We start from the raw sequence: 20,258 nt of genomic DNA, 5'->3' as shown, positions 1-20,258 counted from the left end.
CGCCAGTGTTAGCCACGCCAATCGTTCGGTCGGCTACCAGCGTGCAACGCACCGGGCCAACCCCAGCGCCCTGAACTGCCGTTGCAACAGCGTCGATAACAGCACTGGCAACAGTGCCGGCAACCGCTCATCACGGGTCCTGGACGGGCATCGCATAAGATGCCCCCTATGTCTACGCCCACATCGCTTGAACCATTGTGGGATATTTAGAGAGATGCGACCGTTACAACGGCAGCAAGTTGCTCAGGCGCACGGGCACTGTGTGAACTGCCTATCGCAGACGCATAGGTTGCAAGAGTGTGAGTCGAGGGGTCTGCGCCAAATCTGCAACCGGCCGCATCACACGCTGCGCGTCGATCATAGGCCATCTATACCTCGCAGCCACGCAACAAGGCATCAACCCGTAACGCGAGTGCATCAGCGGGTTGGAATGTCTATTCGGCGTCTTCAGCCTAGACCCCAACCCCGGCGATCCACGGGTCTTAGCAGCGTCGTGGCAACGCTGCAACAGCTGCACCGACTCCTAGGCTAATCAGTTGCCTAGGGGGCCCGGGATGGTTACATGAGTCTTAGACCCCCCTCACAATATTACACTTCCACACCACAGACATTACATTCACCACATCATCATTCCACACCACATCTTCATTTCACACCACGTCATCATCACATTCTACATCACACGCACACAATACCAACATCACGAATTTAACACACATGAGGACACCACACAAAAAGAACAAAAGAGACCGACGGACAAGGCACCAACCTCTTTTTGATTTCGACCGCGAACTCGACCAGTCATTGTACGTTCCTCCGTGCCCCTTTTACATTCGTTGCGCACATTTTTAATACTGTGAGGTAAGTGCCGCGAAATTCTTGTAAATTTATACAATCTCGATGTCATAGGCGATATAGTTTGTCTTTCATCATGTACAGTTTCAAAGGCAGCGGCTTCATTAAACGCATATCCACCAAGCAGCTGCAACTGTAAAAAAACGAATTTCATAATTTTGTTTATTATCTTTAACACCAAGCAACTGCAACTATAAAAAGTAATTTCATAAGTTTTTGCCTAATTTTATTAAACCATTGTATGTATAAAGCGCAACTAACTTTAAATAGATATTGGGTAATATCATGGCCAATAATAATCTGTCGTTTTTAGTAAACTTACTTCTATCATTTTTTCTCGATTCTCCAGTAGATTCGTGGGATGTAAAAGTTTTGTCGTGTGCGACACCAATAATAGCAGTATTTAGTAAACGAAGCATGCAAAACCTTTGTCGAAGAAGTATACTTTAGAAAATAAAGCATATTTTGAAAAGTAATGCCATTCTCAGAATAAATATACAATATATATTTAGGGTATTCCATCAAACTCATAAATGCCTCATAAAGTTCATAAACTCGTAAAATTCTGTGCCTTATAAATGAGCTGTCAAAATTTGTATGAAAAAGAGTTTACGCGTTTCGTATAAAATTATGAGGCAAAATCGACGCGTATTTGCTTCGTAAACTGATATTTTACCTATTACGCGGCTTTTATACGTATGAAAAAAAGGAGCGTTCCAAAAAACTAAAGCGTAAATTTTTGAACTTATAAGTTTCTACATTTACGAGTTTGGTCCCTAATTATATTTATTGAATATTGCAATTAGAATTATTTAATAATTTAATTACTAAGATACAAATTTTAACAACGCAATTGCATTTGTTTTGATTTTCAAATATCAAAATTTTACTTCCCATTTGCCACAACAAAATGTATAATTTGTGTACACGATAGGACATTTATTACCCCAATTCAAGACATATATGTAAATAGTTACCGTTTGGCATACAGACTTAGAGGGAAAAATTATATTTTTACGGTAAAAACGTTGCTGTAACCCCTTATTTGATTTGGTTTCTGTAAATTACTATAAAAGTTTTTAAAATAGAAGAAGAAATGAAATTTGTATTTTCATTTGTCGTTTGAACCATTCGCAATAGTAAAACGCTTGTATCAATTCAACTTGATAACTGTAATATTGCATGACTGTTGTGAATTATCGCATCTTCTGCATTCATTCTTAACAAAAAACTGTAACAAATCTTTATAATTTAAGTAGAAATTATAAAATCTATTTAAAACTTACCTTCCTCAACAATATAACGGCGAAATATATCTATATGTAAAATGACAGCTAAAACAGGGTTGCAATTATAATTTTACGTGTCATTGCACGAAAATAAACATGGGTTTTGGTTTGACATATTACAGCCTTTTCAAATAATATTCTGCTTGTGTTTATTGTTGTACCGTTGCATCAAGACGAAAATTCTGCAATTCGTGCACCGTGCAAGGGTTTTGCAAGAGCAAGAGAATCCCCCTGTTGTAATTAGTAAACCACAAAAATTGCATACCTGATCCGTTAATGTTGTGAATCATTTGCAAGGGTAGAAGATGAAAAGTGTATTTTCCCAGTTTGGTTCCAATACGTGATACTTACAAAGTTTTGACAAACTTTTTTCTTACGAGACTAGAAGTGTTACGAGGGGATATTACTCGTCATTAATATATATAAGGATGGAGGATGGAGTCATGTGTAGAAGTTCAAGTATCCTCTGGGTAGCCTAAGAACATCCGTTTGAAGGCGAGCTAAAGTGAGAAGGCCAAATATCCCCTACTTAGGGTTGTGCGCTGGGTTTGGGACCCGCCACGTAAAAAAAACACCCCAATGAAAGAAAACAACAAGCCTCGGATGAGTGACCCCCCTTTTGATGACGACCATGGTAAACGAATTAAGGACTATGATTTGAGGGCATGCACCTGGAATGTCCGGTCCCTTAATTGGGAAGATGCCGCTGCCCAGCTGGTTGCTGTCCTCGTGAAAATAACGGCTGACATCACCGCCGTCCAGGAAATGCGATGGATGCGACAAGGACAGAGACGAGTAGGTCCTTGTGAAATTTACTACAGTGGCCATATAAAGGAGCGCAAGTTTGGTGTTGGATTCGTGGTGGGAGAGAGACTCCGTCGCCGAGTACTATCATTCACTCCGGAGAATGAACGTCTAGCCGCAATCCGCATCAAAGCGAGGTTCTTCAACATATCGCTGATTTTCGCCCACGCCCCGACGGAAGAGAAGGACGATGTGACCAAAGATGCCTTTTATGAGAGCTTGGAGCGTACTTATGAGAGATGCCCCCGCCACGATGTCAAAATCGTGCTTGGCGACTTCAACGCCAGGGTGGGCAAAGAAGGTATCTTTGGCACTACGCTCGGTAAATTCAGCCTCCACGAGGAAACATCCCCAAATGGGTTGAGGCTGATCGACTTCCCAGGGGCCCGAAATATGGTTATCTGTAGTACTAGATTCCAGCATAAGAAGATACATCAAGCTACCTGGCTGTCTCCGGATTGAAAACCACCAATCAGATTGATCATGTTGTGATAGACGGAAGACACGTCTCCAGTGTTTTAGATGTGCGTGCGCTCCGAGGTCCTAACATCGACTCGGACAACTATATTGTTGCAGCTAAAATTCGCACCCGCCTCTGTGCAGCAAAAAACGCACGCCAACGAACACAAGGAAGGTTCGACGTCGAGAATCTGCAATCACAACAGACAGCCGAAAGATTTTCTACTCGGCTTGCACTCCTGCTCTCTGAGAGCACTCGTCAACAACTCGGTATAAGGGAACTGTGGGACGGCATTTCAAACTCCTTACGTACAGCTGCAAACGAAACCATTGGTTTTCGGAAAGTGCAAAAGAACAGCTGGTACGACGAGGAGTGCCGTGTCGCAGCGGAAAGAAAACAGGCTGCCTACCTCGCAACGTTACGATCAACCACAACACGTGCGGGATGGGATAGATACCGAGAGTTGAACAGGGAAGCGAGACGCAATTATAGACAGAAAAAGAAAGAGGCCGAAATGCGTGAGTACGAAGAGCTTGATAAGCTGGCCGACAGGGGTAATGCTCGAAAATTCTACGAAAAGATGCGGCGACTTACAGAAGGTTTCAAGACCGGAGCGTACTCTTGTAGAACCCCCCAAGGTGATCTAGCCACCGATGCCCACAGCATATTTAAATTATGGAGGGAACACTTCTCCAGCCTGCTGAATGGCAGTGAACGCACAACACCAGAAGAAGACGTACCAGATACCCCAATCGATGGCGATGGAGCAGACGTTCCATTGCCCGGCCATGGAGAAGTTCGAATAGCAATTGCCCGCCTGAAAAACAACAAAGCGGCAGAGGCCGATGGATTGCCGGCCGAGCTATTCAAACACGGCGGCGTAGAGCTGATATGCATGCATCAGCTTTTTTGCAAAATATGGTCGGACGAAAGAATGCCCAACGATTGGAATTTAAGTGTGCTATGTCCAATCCATAAAAAAGGAGACCCCACAATCTGCGCCAACTACCTTGGGATTAGCCTCCTCAACATCGCATATAAGGTTCTGTCGAGCGTATTGTGTGAAAGGTTAAAGCCCACCGTCAACAAACTGATTGGACCTTATCAGTGTGGCTTTAGATCTGGTAAATCAACAACCAACCAGATATTCACCATGCGCCAAATCTTGGAAAAGACCCGCGAAAGGAGAATCGACACATACCACCTCTTCGTCGATTTCAAAGCTGCTTTCGACAGCACGAAAAGGAGCTGCCTTTATGCCGCGATGTCTGAATTTGGTATCCCCGCAAAACTAATACGGCTGTGTAAACTGACGTTGAGTAGCACCAAAAGCTCCGTCAGGATCGGGAAGGACCTCTCCGAGCCGTTCGATACCAAACGAGGTTTCAGACAAGGCGACTCCCTATCGTGCGACTTCTTCAGTCTGCTGCTGGAGAAAATTATTCGAGCTGCAGAACCTAATCGAGCAGGTACAATCTTTTATAAGAGTGTACAGCTGCTGGCGTGTGCCGATGATATTGATATCATCGGCCTCAACACCCGCGCCGTTAGTTCTGCTTTCTCCAGACTGTACAAGGAAGCAACGCAAATGGGTCTGGCAGTGAACGAGGGCAAGACGAAATATCTCCTGTCATCAAACAAACAGTCGCCGCACTCGCGACTTGGCTCCCACGTCACTGTTGACAGTTATAACTTTGAAGTTGTAGATAATTTCGTCTATTTAGGAACCTGCATTAACACCACCAACAATGTCAGCCTGGAAATCCAACACAGGATTACTCTTGCCAACAGGTGCTACTTCGGACTGAGTAGGCAATTGAAAAGTAAAGCCCTCTCTCGACGAACAAAAGCCAAACTCTATAAGTCGCTCATAATTCCCGTCCTGCTATATGGTGCAGAGGCTTGGACGATGACAACAACCGATGAGTCGACGTTGCGAGTTTTCGAGAGAAAAGTTCTGCGAAAGATTTATGGTCCTTTGCGCGTTGGCCACGGCGAATATCGCATTCGATAGAACGATGAGCTGTACGAGATATACGACGACATTGACATAGTTCAGCGAATTAAAAGGCAGCGGCTACGGTGGCTAGGTCATGTTGTCCGGATGGATGAAAAGACTCCAGCTCTGAAAGTATTCGACGCACTCCGTTGGAAGGACCAAGTGGAGAAGGACCTGGCTTCGCTTGGAATATCCAATTGGCGCCACGTAGCGAAGAGAAGAAACGACTGGCGTGCTTTTGTTGACTCGGCTATAATCGCGTAAACGGTGTCTACGGTAGTAAAAATGAAGAAGAATATATATAATCACTGTAGTAAAGTTTTTTCTGTTACCATCGAGAAAGTTAAGCTTTGCATAATAATTTTAAGGTAAAAAGAGAAAAACTTCTAAACAGCAATATTCAATTACATGAAATGTATAGTTGAAATAATTATTTTTTATAAGAAAAGAGAAGTTGGGATTGATCACTGTTAGAGGATATTCAAAAATTGTAAATTAGTTTCGTAGGTGTTCTCTTCCGCAGACCTGTGTTATCGAATTATAATACCGTTATTTGTTTTTTAAGTTGCATCCAATTGCTAGTTCAAGTGTTAGGCGGCTGCGACACTTTAACTATATATTAGCGGCTATTCAGGTCGCGGTATTTATTTATCATATCACAAAATATTTAAATTAATGTGTGTGTTTCTTTATATATGAGAATTATGAAGTAACTTTTTCATCTGCTAACTTATTCGTTCTACATATCCCTACAAGACGGAGGTAACCAGTTCACAACCACATTTGTAAAGTTTTACCTCTTATACTACTACATACCCATATCTAACTTTTTGTTTTACAGCCCTATTCAAACCTCACAAGTAGCAAAAAGCACAAAACACTCACCACGTGAGTTAAAAAGCACTTTGCTGTGAACCAGCTGATTTACAAAAGCAATCAAGACAAAATAAAGAAATGGACAGCCGAGAAAAGTAAGTAATTTATTAAATTTGGTGGATATATAATAATTTAATTTCGGATTTCAAAATGCGAAAGAACAACTTAGGAGCAGTTGCAGCATTACAGCATATTATTTAAACATACATGGATTTTTATTCGCACCTTTATCAAATAATACATACATACATATTTACAAATAAAATCTTGTCGAAATTATTTAAACATAAATATGTATATTTCTTTTTATTCATACTCAGAAGGGAGTAAAATGTGCAAAGACCGTAAGTTACATATTAGGATAAAATATAGGCAAATACTTATATTTATAATATGTAGATAACGCTTTTGGAATACTTCCTCCATTTTATTTAAATAAAATAACTGCAAATTCCTTTGAAAATATTGAAATTAACAAAACAAACGCGACCGATTTTGTATTGTGAGGTTTGCTTTCAGACATCACAAATTTGAAGTTGTGTTTTTGAAATCACCTCAGCATGCGGAAAACCTCACAACTTTCAAAAACCTCACAACAGTGAGGTTGGTGATTTTATTGGCAGTGAATTTGATGAGCGTCAGGTAAGTTGCTAATATTGTATTGTATAATTGATATATTTTTGAAATTTCATGCATGCGCCCAAGCCTCTTGAGACCAGTTGTAGAAGCCTTCAAACAACTCAACTCAAATCAGCCACTAACACTAACAGATTGATAAGACGTAGAAAAGCAACAAAGTTCGTGTAAATGAGAACTGAGAATGAGACAAATTTTGTCCTCTGTGACGAAACTTTTCGACCCAGCAGGATGGCTTTCGGCAATTATGATACAAGCGAAAATCCTGATCCAAGAATTATGGCTAGACGGAACCGACTGGGACGAACAAGTGCAGCCTGTTCGCTTAGAAAAGTAGTCCCAGTGCTAATAACCTAAAATAATGCAAAGTGGAACTACACGGCTTCTGCGACACCTCTGAAAAGGCATATTGTGCCACCATCTATGTGCGCACACAAAGCGATATTGCAACCACAAGCCACCTATTCGCGGCAAAAGCAAAAGTCGCACCTATAAAAAAAGGTAAGTCTACCACGACTTGTACTCTGTGGCGCTCTGCTTCAAGCAAAACTAGTTTCCATGGTGCATACCCACTTGAACATGGCAAAATACAAGTTAATTCTATGGTCCTAATCGCCCATGCGCAACATAATTGCCCCAGAAATTCGAAAAATCGACACTTATCGTACAACCTTGGATGATACTGATATCCTTGACCGATTCTCATCGTTTCCCCGAGCGCTCAGAGTAGTCGCCTATATGCTCAGATTCGTAGAGCGACTCAAGCATAAAGTTAAAGGAGCAACCTATTCCCAATGCGATACTTTGACGCACCAAGTCTTGCAAAAGGCACGTGCTACTTCAGCCGCGACATATCATTATTAAGAGAACTGAAGCCGATTGATAAAAAGAGCTCACTCTTAGTATTAAATCCATTTCTCGACACGAAAGGTCTGTTTCGTGCGAATGGTCGGCTTGCAAATCCAAGCCTAACATATAATGAACGCCACCCTATAATTATACCTGATAGGTGTCCATTTGCCACCTTATTCATCGCTCCATGCCGAACATCGCCTCATGCAACATATGGTTCGCCAAGAGTTGTATATACCCCGATTTAAGCCGCAAACACAAGATCTGCACTATGCATAAGCAGAAAATGCGAACCCAGATTATGGCAGCACTTCCACCTGAACACTGCAATTTCGCTCTGCTATTCACCACCATAGGTGTCGATTTTGCTGGGCCTTTTCAAATAAAGTCGTCCATGCTAAGATCTCCCACCCTAATCAAGGGCTACGTGGCTGTCTTTGTCTGTTTCACGACAAAAGCAGTACACCTTGAGCTGCGTACTAATCTGACGACGGTGACTTTTCTCGCGGCGTTTGCTCACTTCGTCGGACGACGTGGCTTTCCATAAAAAATAATGAGCGATAATGGCAAAACATTTATCGGAGCACAACGAGCTACAGAAAAAAAGTTTGTAGATTTCATGAAACAAGTCTCACCTGACATTGTCCGAAAATACGCTCCGCAAGGTATCAATTGGCAGTTCATCCCCCCAAGCGCTCCTCATATGGGCGGTTTATAAGAATCAGCTGTAAAAAGCTTCAAAACTCATTTCAAAAAGCTAGCTGGCAACTATAAATTCAATTATGAAGAATTCACGACATTGTTAACTAGAATTGAAGCCGTTCTCAACTCACGGCCTCTCGCAGCTCTCTCGCAAGATCCCTCAGACTTCACTGCCCTAACTCCCGGCCATTTTCTTAAAGGAGCGCCCATTCTGGCCACACCTGAGCCAGGCGTGGAGGCGCTCGCCTTATTAAACAGATGGAAAAGGATTAAAATTCTCCGTCATGAATTCAGAATGGATGGAAAGAAGATTATTTAAAGGAGCTCCGCAAATGGAAACACCAGAAAAAGCGCCTCAGCTTGGAGATTGTGTGTTGATCAATGAATGGCGGCTTGGCGGCATAGAGAAGCTTTACTACAGCTTCGACGGTCATATTCGCGTAGTCGATCTCCGCACGCAACCTGGAGCACTAACTAGGCCGGTCGTTAAACTATGCTTTTTGACAATTGCCGAAAAAACCGATATATAAACCGTAAACACTAAACCGAGAAAAAACTGCAAAATACTCGTATACTACAAATAATAATTTACTAAAACCAACAAAATAACATAAAGGGTCAATCCACATGACGACCCACTCATGGCACACCACGTGGCAATATTAGTTCACCAATATATTTCACAAATATATAATTACAATAACCTCTTCTATAGATAAATATGGATATCGATATGGCAATAGCACCAATGCCAACCGTCCGTTCGGCTGTCCACGTTCCGTGCCCTGGGGCTGCCCCAACACCAGCGCCGCGAACCATCACGGCAACAACGCCGTCAACCGCTGCACACAGTGCAACCCGAGCCACTCCGACGTCGCAACCGAATTAGCCACCTCGCATCCGATGTCCTCTGTGTTGTCGTTCCCACAGGTTGCCACACTGCGGCATCTTTAAAGGGATGCCACCTCAGCAACGCGAGCAGGTTGCCCGGGCCCATGGCCATTGCCTGAGTTGCCTGTCGCCTACCAACACAACACAGGAGTGTACGTCCGGCTATGTGTGGCAAATGTGTATGCTTCCGCATCATACTATGCTACACCGCATCACCAGCCCCAAGACCGGGCGGCACTCTACCCCACACAACCGCGGGGGTAAAAGACGTTCCAAACTCAAGAGAACAGCACACACCGTCACCTATAATTTTCACCGAACTAAAGTAACAAAAGGACAGACAACGTGACCAAAAATCACTCTGGCGCTACGACATCCGCCCGGTCCACACACGATTCCTTTTTGGCTACCTTGTTTTGGAGCGCACTTATGAGAGCCGACCCGCCACAATGTCAAAAGGTGGGCAAAGAAGGTATCTTTGGCACTACGGTCGGTAAATTCAGCCTCCACGAGGAAACATATCCAAATAGGTTGAGGCTGATCGATTCGATCGATACCGAGAGTTGAAGAGGAAAGCGAGACGCATTTGCAGACAGAAAAAGAAAGAGGCCGAAATGCGTGAGTATGAAGAGCTTAATAAGCTGGCCGACAGGGGTAATATTCGAAAATTCTACGAAAAAATGCGGCGACTTACAGAAGGTTTCAAGACCGGAGCATACTCTTGTAGAACCCCCAAAGGTGATCTAGTGACCGATGCCCAGAGCATATTTAAATTATGAAAGGAACACTTCTCCAGCCTGCTGAATGGCAGTAAACGTACAATGCCAGGAGAAGGCTAACCCGATTCCGCAATCGATACCGAATACGGCTGTCTGGCTTTAGACCTGGAAAATCAACAACCGACCAGATATTCACCATGCGGCAAATTTTGAAAAAGACCCATGAAAGAAGAATCGACACACACCACCTCTTTGTCGATTTTAAATCTGCTTTCGACAGTACGAAAAGGAGCTGCCTCTATGCCGCGATGTCTGAATTTGGTATCCCCGCAAAACTAATACGGCTGTGTAAACAGACGTTGAGCAACACCAAAAGCTCCGTTAGGATCGAAAAGGGCCTTTCCGAGCCGTTCGATACCAAACGAGGTTTCAAACAAGGCGACTCTCTATCGTGCGACTTAGTCAACCTGCTGCTGGAGAAAATAATTCGAGCTGCAGAACTTAATCGAGCTACACCAATTAAGAAGAAGATGTTGCCGATAATAAATCGTAATTTTTTATTGCCCGAATAACAAAAGAGCCTGATTTGTGAAATCGGCTTAATGTTCCGGAAGCAATAGGATGATTTATTCCAAACTTTTTTGCAATAGTCATAAACGATTCTCCTTTCTTAAAATTGTTCAAAAAAATTTTCTCTAAAATGAGCAGAAAACTTATTTCGAGCCATTTATAGATATATCTTTCACTTTAACGAAACCACATTGAATAACGAACTGCAACTGAATATGCATTCGTATTTTTCTATTTTGCTACTAACTATACATATCCAACATTTGTTGACCATTCAAAACCGTTAAACAAACAATTAATGTGGAATTAGTGCGAATTCTTAGTTATGTGCTTTAGGTTTGTCGTACTAGATTTTTGGAGTTCCTAATATACTGTGAACGTCAAAGATAAGTAAACAGCACTTCTATCGAAATTAAAGCATTTATAACAACGCAATCTGTAATGCAACAATAAAAAGTTGTATTACACAATTCAAGGCTTATATTGTAAGAGTTTAACTTAGTTTAAATAATAAACTAAACACATCCAAAAATAATTAACTTAAACTACAATTACTCTCGTTTTTTGCGGTAAACAGTGGCGACAACCGTCCTTTGTTTATAATACTTATTTCGGGAAAGCGCCAAATATTTTTTGGAAACCGTTACTATTCAAGCGATTGAGTGTAGTAAAACATATTATTTCATACCTCTTTTGTTATTTCTGATGTTAAGGCGCTAAAATATCATATTTTGTAATGGATAAGCAAACCACTGAAACGGGAAAAATCACATTTAGGCTATTCACGGTAAGGTGGTTATCGGGTTATGTGATTATTAGATTAAAAATAACCTCTATGCTCCATGAGCACCCTATGTTGTATGGTTATTTGCTTATTTTTACACAAACAGCTGTTCAATGTTTACAATTTTAGTTCAATGAAATTCCAACTTATAAAATGCCTAAACAAAATTTAAAAAGCAAAATAATCGAATTTAAAATAAGTTCTGCTATTCAGGAAATGGACTTTATTGAAGGTATGTGCTTATTAAATAATCCGAATTTTAAGGGTTAAAAAAATTCTTTGTATAAAGGTTGGTACGCAGCTCTCAATTAATTGCTCAAGAACAAAAATACATTATTTCTTAAGTAATTTTGACAGCTGGTTACGCATTGTGAATGATCCACATTAGAAGAGCAAGAGAGAATAAACAAAGTAAACAAACTTTGTGCGTATGTATGTATGTGTATGGTAACACAAATATTTTCATTGAGATTTAAGGAATGTTGTTGATGATTGGTTGGTTTTATACAACATTTCAAAATGGAACATACTTTATAATAATGATTTCAACTAATTTAGGATGAATTTGACGATTACTTCGAATTTCCTTCAAGAAACAATTGTTAATTTGATGTTTCTTCGCAAAACCAGGTTTGCCATATTCACATTTTATTGAAAAAAAGTATTAAAAATTAGTACTAGCTTTCTTAAGAGCTGCGTACTAGCACAAGTAACTTTATCGCAGGAACGTTTCTGGACCGTTTCTTAAGCGTTTTTTTATATGAAGTTTTTACGTTTCTTGAGAGCTGCGTACTAAGCTTAAAATTTGCAGACATCTTGCATAATTTGCTGATTGTAAACAAAAAACAGCTGTTAATAGCAGAATTTCCAATAAGAAAATCTAAATGGAAATGCCATTCGCTTAGTTTTATTTATTTTTTGTGCTGCCATTTAGTAAAATTCCAACGAAATAAGCAAACAACCACATAATCTGTAAACAAGGGCCTAGGTTGGTCAACTTTGGTTATTTTGTCATAACGCATTTTGTTGTTGTTTACTTAATCACATAACCCGATAACCACCTTATCGTGAACAGCCTAATTAGATTTACGTAAAAAAGGTAAACCTTTGCGCGAAATCGGACAAATAGTTGGAAGACACCATTGCACAATAAAATCAAATTATTCAGGGGCGTTGTGGAGTCCAAGACAGAATTGTTTAACGGTCAGAATTGCAAACCAATTCTGATTATCAATGGTGTCGCAGAATCTGTTTGGATTTTAGTCTTTTCGAACATATGCAAAACCATATTCGAATCAGCTGTTTACTAATGGGACAAAACTTGCAAATGAAAATATTTGGAAGCAATCCTATTAAAGTTGTTAATGAGTTCCGAAATACAGAAAAATTTTAAGAGATAACATTTATCGAATGAATAAAGACTCATTTGGGTGTTAAGTTTAGGCTTTAGGGGAATGCGAATTTGAAATATTGTTGAAGCTAGAAGGGAAATAGTGACCGATCGTCTGGGCAGAAAGCGAAAACTTTGACCCGATTTTTCTTAATTGGCTGGCAGGATAGAAAAAACTAAACGTATGGAATTGGGGCAAAGTTTTTTATCTTTGGCATTTAATTATCTTCTATTTAAACTAAACAAAAACTAAGAAAAATAAAGTTTGAACATATGTTTAAACGACATAAAGCAAAATTTTTTTTTTTATTTTAAATTTTAAAAAATTTTAGAATTGTACATATTTTTTAAATTTTCCTAGTTAAACTTGAACATAAGTTTTTAACATATATGAATCTCTTTGAATTTTTTGTTTCCGATAGAAATTGCGACCTGCATATTACTGACCGCCGTCCGACTAATGCACACGCGGAATGCATCGGTAAATTGCTCCCCTAAGACAGAATATCAAAGAATTCGTATCCAAAAAATTTTCGGGTGATGTTTAAATATATAACTATAAACCCTAGAAATTTCGCTTTAATCAATTATTTCTTTCCCTCCCAAAAAAAAACCTAAAAAAAATCAATTTTTAACCCTCTAAAGCAGGCTCCCCCTCAAATATCCGCATTTTTTCCAAAACTCAATAATTAAGGCATTTCGTGTTTTATTCTAATGTTTTCTTTTATAGAAATAAAGATAAATCAATTCGTAACAATAAAGAAACTTGATTTCTTAACTTACATTGTAAATCTGTGTGCGACTATCTTCTTGCTTTCTTTCTGACAGCAAAACCAATAAAATTGATTTCCGTGACACCCAAAACCGATACAAATTCTGTTTCGAATATCAAACCAATAATGTCTGCATTCATGACACCTACTGCTTTTTTTGATCGATTTCAATTCTGATTCCGACAACCATCAGATTCCACAACACCCCTGATTGATAAATACAGTAAACATCACAGTTGAATATTTGCCACGGCCGGGCCGACCAACACGACTAACTGACAGTGAAGCGCGATCAATAGTACGGGAAATAAAATCAAATTATCAAAACATATTGTATACAGACGAAAGCAAATTTAAAATATTTGGATCGAAAAAACCCTCTAAGGTTTGGCGATCCAAAAATAAAGCCTGTGATGATAAGTGTGTTACCAACACCGTAAGACAAGATGGAGGATCGGTTACGGTATGGAATTTGGTTTTCATTGAGTCCACGATGAACAAATTTGATTATTTAAACAGTTTAAAAAATAACGTCGCTCCAAGCGTTGAAAAATTTGGAATATCAGGAAATTTAATATTTCAACAAGATCCTAAACACAAATCCAAAATTGTTAGTGAGTGGGCGTTATATCAAACGCCAAAAACTTTTGATCACCCTCCGCAATCCCCAGTCCTTAATCCTATCGAGCATCTGTGGGAGCACATGGCCCGAAAAATCAGGCATAGGAGCATTTCAAACAAGGACGACCTAAAAAGGCTATGATTGAAGAATGGACCAAAATCTCTCCAGAAGTTACAAAAAATCTTGCAGAATCTATGCCTAGAAGATTAACGGAGGTCCTGAAGTCCAAAGGAAAGCAAACAAAATACTAGACTGCGTATCAATTTAGTTTATGTACATATATTGTATTTTAACTTTACTGGACTCTGTTTACTTTTTTTGACGCGAAAAACGATAGTATTTATTTTAAGTGAATTATTTTTGGCTGTGTTTTTGTTAATTTTTGTTTATTATTTGTACTAAGTTAAACTCTTATAATATAAGCCTTAAATTCTGTAATACAACTTTTTATTGTTGCATTAAAGTCTGTGTTGTTATAAACAGTTTAATATAGATAGAAGTGCTGTATACTTATTTTTGACAATCACAGCATGGAATTGAATATTTTTCTTAATAAGTTTTTTTTGTTTAATTTTTACTAATTCAAAAAGAAAAAAAAAATAAACTAATAATGCAGATAAATAAAACATCATTTAATGTCTATTTTATGTTTTATTCAGTTAAATACCGAATGTAGATTTTTTTTCATGCTGCATTATGTAACAGTGAGTGTCATTGAATGTTCTCATATCATTTTTATCTAGGGTATGTTACTTCGTATTGGAAATATGCACCACACGCAAAATAGTTTTGTAATTATTACTCTTGTATGCCAATGTAATTTATAAATTCGCGAATAGTCTAGAAAATGGTCATCGAAAATATTAATATACTTACGGTGCAAATTAAATTCCTCTGTAGAATGGACAATTAATTTCAACTCAATGAATGAGTAGTAATAATTTATTGGGATAGTATCAATACAATTAATAGCTTGTCGGTATAGCATCCATTACAAGCAAAATAGCATTTTTCTGTTCCATACTCAACTCTGAAGGTGATCTCAAAAAATCATTTAGGTGTGTCGAGCAAGATAGTAAAGGGGCAGCTTTCGCCGGTAGCAATCGTCTTAATACTCTCATCCAAGTATTTTTTACGATTTCTAATTTGTTGAATAGTACACGAGAAAGTATAATAATATCTTGTAAATTTGCTAATTTTATAATGTGACAAATTAAAAAGCACATTTGCTCTTGTAATTGATCTCTATGATTATATTCGTAAAAGTTTATTAAATTATTAGATTGTTCAATAGCTTCTAATAAAGCGCTCCAAATATTTGAGTAATGCTCTCCAAAGTACTCTCGTTCCTTTATATGTATTAAAGCAGCCGTTGCATTTATTTTTACTTTATAATTCGGGTGATTATAAATGACATGACAAAGAGCAGAAAAAAGCGGCAATTGCCATGTTAAATCCTTGTATCTACTTGAATACTGAAATATTCTTTCATTTTGCAGAACTTTTCCAACGGCATAGCATGAATTCCATTTGACCTTGGCCGTCCCAGAAGAGCGAATACCATCTATTAGTTTACTAATTGCACATTTTATCACAGTTCTATCGGAGGTATGCTGAAAATGTTTTTCCGTTAGTAAACGCAATAAATTACCCAAAGTACGGACTGCATTACACCGAACTTTATCACAATCGTTGCATGCTTCAGTTGAATACTGAATTAATCTCCACAATATTTCGTCCGAAATTTTCTCAGCTGTGTTATCGGATATATTTTCTAACAAAGCATCGCTAATATTTCCCATAGACCAAATTACTTTGATACGTACAGTCATATTTCCTTCCCCTGCTAATCGTAGAATCAATTCGGCAGTGTTCTCAATAAAGACAAAATTCATGTGCATTGTAGGAAAAGTGACGAAGACAGACAATGCCCGAACAACAGTCGCTCGAACTAAGACATCCTCTGAAGAATCACAGCTTAAACCTGATAAAAAACTTAGTAAATTAATTCGAATAGGCTCTGATAAATTTTCGAAAATAATTGCGCCAATATTCGATATAGCGTCACATAAGGTAATTTTTACTGCAGTAGATTCCTTTTCTATACTCATTTGATGTGTAATAATCGGAAACATGCAAATCCAGAAGCACTTAAAAGAGCATATATTATCGTTGTTACAGTTGTTTTGTAAAAACAAATTCATTTGATAAGCACAAGCCTCCATACATTTTGATCCACACAAACGAACTTCCAGCTGTCCATCATGTATGCTATCCCTCAGGACAAATGTTAATTTTTCCAAATTATCTTTTAAAAAGAACTCGAAATGATTAGCCATTGCAGTCAAAATGTGTAGACTTTTAATTCGTAAAGTGCAAGGCGTTTTTATTTTTTTACAAATCGTATTGTCTTGTACGAGGCTCATTTCTAAATTTGAAATGATTTTCAAAATTAACCACGACGCTTCGAAATTATATTTGTCAGTTCCTTTTTTTCCTGGGTCAAAACAGTTTTCCTTATTGACGTTTTTCGTGAACCCAATATTAGGAACGTTTTCATTCGACGAAGAAGTTGGGATGCACTCCTTAGAAATACCCAATGCTTCAGCAATTTCCGAAGGCATTTCGGAATCCATTAATAAAACTTCTAACACTGATAATGCAGAAATTTGAATTGTATAATCGTTGTGGTGCACTAGGTTTTTAACTGTATTAATAATGTTGGCCACTATTTCACATTCAAGTTTAGCGAAAGGTGTTATTTCTGCTAAAGCTGCTAAACATTTTAATGCTTGGGTTAAAACATTTAAACACTTCTCACTGTGGATAATATCTATTAATGCTTTATATGTGGTTATAATTGATAAACCGAGCATATGCGAAAATGGTAGGAAAGCCGACGACCTGTCTTTAAATTCCGCTTGGCTATATAAAGGCTTCAAGTTTAAAAGAACTTCAGTACACACATTTAGAGCTGCACTACGACACTTTGAATTGACTTCGACTTGGCAAACAAAAATAATACCTTTACGAGCACATACATTGTCGACACCGTCGTATGGAAATATAGATTGCCAATATGTATAAAGAACATGTCTTTTAATTGATCTAGCGATTTGGCCAAATAATATAATAGACGCTAAACGTATTCTTGAGCTAATTTCATTTTGAAGAACATCACATTGCCCTTTTTCCATATTGTTTATCATTGCCATTTCTGAATCAAGCTCTCCGAATCCATTCTTCGCAGCCTCAAGTATCGTATTAACACTTTCCTTGGGTTTTAGTCCTCGATGCCTTTTTTTTGATAGTTTCCCTCCAAATTTAGAATGAATGATAGGTTCAACTATTTGTTCATCTGATGCGTTATTAAGGTAATAGGACGGCTTAATTAATTCTGGACAAATGATGGATACACTTTTTATGTTAAGACCATATTCTATGAATCCTAAAGATATTCCCATTAGTTCAGATATATTCAGCTCTATATCCTCTTTACAAAAGGATGCATATTTATTCAGTAAGATTAAGCAGTAAAGTGTTATATTGGGGTTTTGTAATGAATTGATATTTAATGAATAGTGCATACGAATTAAAAGCGTCAATACAAATCCACAAGACTGTTTTTGTTCTTCAGTGATAAGATCTATTTTTAAATCATTAAATATAGCATTTAAGCATTCCAATACAGATAACACATACAAATCATTCTTAATTTTATCCTCTAGAATCCGTTCACAAATGGGAGATTGCGGACAAAATAAATTTTTGAACAACCAACTGCGATATTTGGTATTATATTTGATGATCTTTGATATTACTCGAATGGCACAAAACTCCGCACATTCATTTTTCCAATATATTTCACACAACCAATTAAAAAAACGATCTAATCGATGATCGTTTTCATCGATATTTTCGGGAAGTGCAATATGAAAAAGTTCTCCAATGCATTCTGCAATCAGCTTGTCTTCAATATCTATTGTAGACATCATTTCTAGGATGCTCAAGATTCTATCATAAGATGTTTCATGTTGTATTTGAAACATTTTAAAATCGCTCAGTAATTTTAATATAGTATTAGGTTCCATGGCGTAATTTCATGTTATTTAAATAGTATGCAAAATATTCTGAAGTTTCTAAAAGCCCTCAACAATGTTTATTATCTTTTTAGGCACTACACCAAATCAAATAATTGTTCATATATTTCTCAGAGAATAAAAATAATAATTGATCCGAAATCGATATATATTGAACTCGATATTTCATTTTAATATTAAATGCCAAAAAAATCGTTCACACTTTCGAGTAAACTACATAACTTACGTTAAAACAACTTTTTAGTTAAGTGATATTAAGGGGACTCTCTTGTTTTGCAAAACCCTTGCACGGTGCACGTATTACAAGAAATTTAGAATTTTCCAATTTTTATGCTATGACATTTTAAGAAGGGGGGCTGGAGGCTTGCTACCCCCCTCATTTGAAAGGTAATGAATGGAGCTTTTGAATAATAGCACCCTTCCCCCCCTAGGACCACAGGGGGCTCTAGGGCAGCCTCCTGAAAATGGTGTAAAATCGTAGTTTTTTCATACAATTTTCACTAATTATTATACAATTTATGTATTTTTACGCATAGAGTGACTTTATGTTTATTATTTTTATTATTTCAATGAATTAAAGTGGAAATACACTTTATTTAAATAATAACAGCACTGAAAATTAAAAATTGTATATGCATCGGTAATAATGCATACAAGTAGTTGAAGTACCAAGATAACCCAACCAACCATTTATATAAGACCTCCTAAATAATAAAATTGGGTTTTCATCGCACGATTTTTTTCCAAATTTTGAATATATTTTCAGCATATTATACTGCATTGAAACAAGCGCCGCAGGCGAAAATTTATTATTATATTTTCAGTATAATATATTACATTGAAACAAGCGCCGCAGTATAAAAGACCTACCATTTTGATTCGTTGGGTTATTACTGTCTTTTTTTTGTGCTTATTTTCTTCGTCGTTTGACAGTTCATATTCCGTAATTTTGCTTACATTTCAAGGAACCGTATAACACGTAATTGAAAGCTTTTTTATTTATTAAATTGTACATAAAATTGCAACTTAAAATTCATAATTTATCATTAATTCAATTAAATATATTTCAAAGAATGTGTGCGTGTTAAATTGGTTAAATTTTTTTGCAAGCAGTGCAACAAAAACTTCAAAAGAAGAGAGCCATTGTTTGAGCAAATGTGAAAATGTGCGTTTTTTGCTTACTTATATCTAAAAAACAAATTAACATTTAACAATAAATTTACATTTAAACCAAAGTTTAATTCATTGGCTATCCGTTCTATATAAATTTAAAAAAATCCGTGAACGCATTTAAGAGGAATAAGCAGTGAAAATGAAATACTAAACTAAACCCAACCCCAGTTTTTTGTTAAGAATGAATGCAGAAGATGCGCCGGCACAATTCCGATTTCTTTGGCGCCGCGATTTGAAGTTGGAAAGAGGAAGTCCTATTGATTAAAAAATATGTTGGGTTATAGGTACCGCAAGCGCTTAATTTACGAGATATTCGACCTTAAAATTTCAAAAATTCGCAAAATTCGAACATTTCAAGAAGCTATTTCACCACATTAAACTCACTTTATTCACATCTTTTTCTTAAAATTAATTAAACTACACTATAATCTTTTAAATAAATCCATAGGTATTTTAAATATAATAATATATATATCGTCACCTAAAACACAAACCAATGTATCATGAAAAATAAATGGAAATCGCTGACAGATAATAACAACCAAAATTTATCCAATTTATAACGGATAATCAAATTTTGTTTCAATATGAGTGCATGATAACCAAAAATTATAACCACTTTATAACAAAAAGTCAATACATTTTTTTATTTTTAACGCAGACAGGAGTACTACGCGAAAGTACATCAGTCACCCAAGGTATTCGCTCGACCAGGGTTATTTTTTTAGAGCGCGGAGTACCACGTGAAATCTGACTGCTCATT

At 37.6% G+C, this 20,258-nt stretch overlaps 2 protein-coding genes across 2 annotated transcripts in view; one reads left to right on the top strand and one right to left on the bottom strand.

Moving 5' to 3' along the window:
- LOC125778148 (uncharacterized) overlaps positions 1-20,258 on the top strand; it is a 334,571-nt gene that overhangs the window by 121,028 nt on the left and 193,285 nt on the right. The window lies entirely within an intron of this gene.
- LOC105233160 (HEAT repeat-containing protein 6) lies at positions 15,132-18,437 on the bottom strand. The gene has a single exon (XM_011215137.4). The coding sequence runs from the start codon at positions 18,311-18,313 to the stop codon at positions 15,188-15,190; it is 3,126 nt and encodes a 1,041-aa protein (XP_011213439.2). The 5' UTR covers positions 18,314-18,437; the 3' UTR covers positions 15,132-15,187.

This window comes from Bactrocera dorsalis, chromosome 4, assembly GCF_023373825.1.
Source record: "Bactrocera dorsalis isolate Fly_Bdor chromosome 4, ASM2337382v1, whole genome shotgun sequence".
In the NCBI taxonomy this organism is placed as follows: Eukaryota; Metazoa; Arthropoda; class Insecta; order Diptera; family Tephritidae; genus Bactrocera; species Bactrocera dorsalis.
Note: the sequence above shows the minus strand (reverse complement) of the source record. Positions and strands in the feature narration are given on the sequence as shown.

What these genes read in the sequence shown, in the direction of transcription:
- LOC105233160 (XM_011215137.4), bottom strand. Translation starts at nt 18,313, where the DNA reads ATGGAACCTAATACTATATTAAAATTACTGAGCGATTTTAAAATGTTT.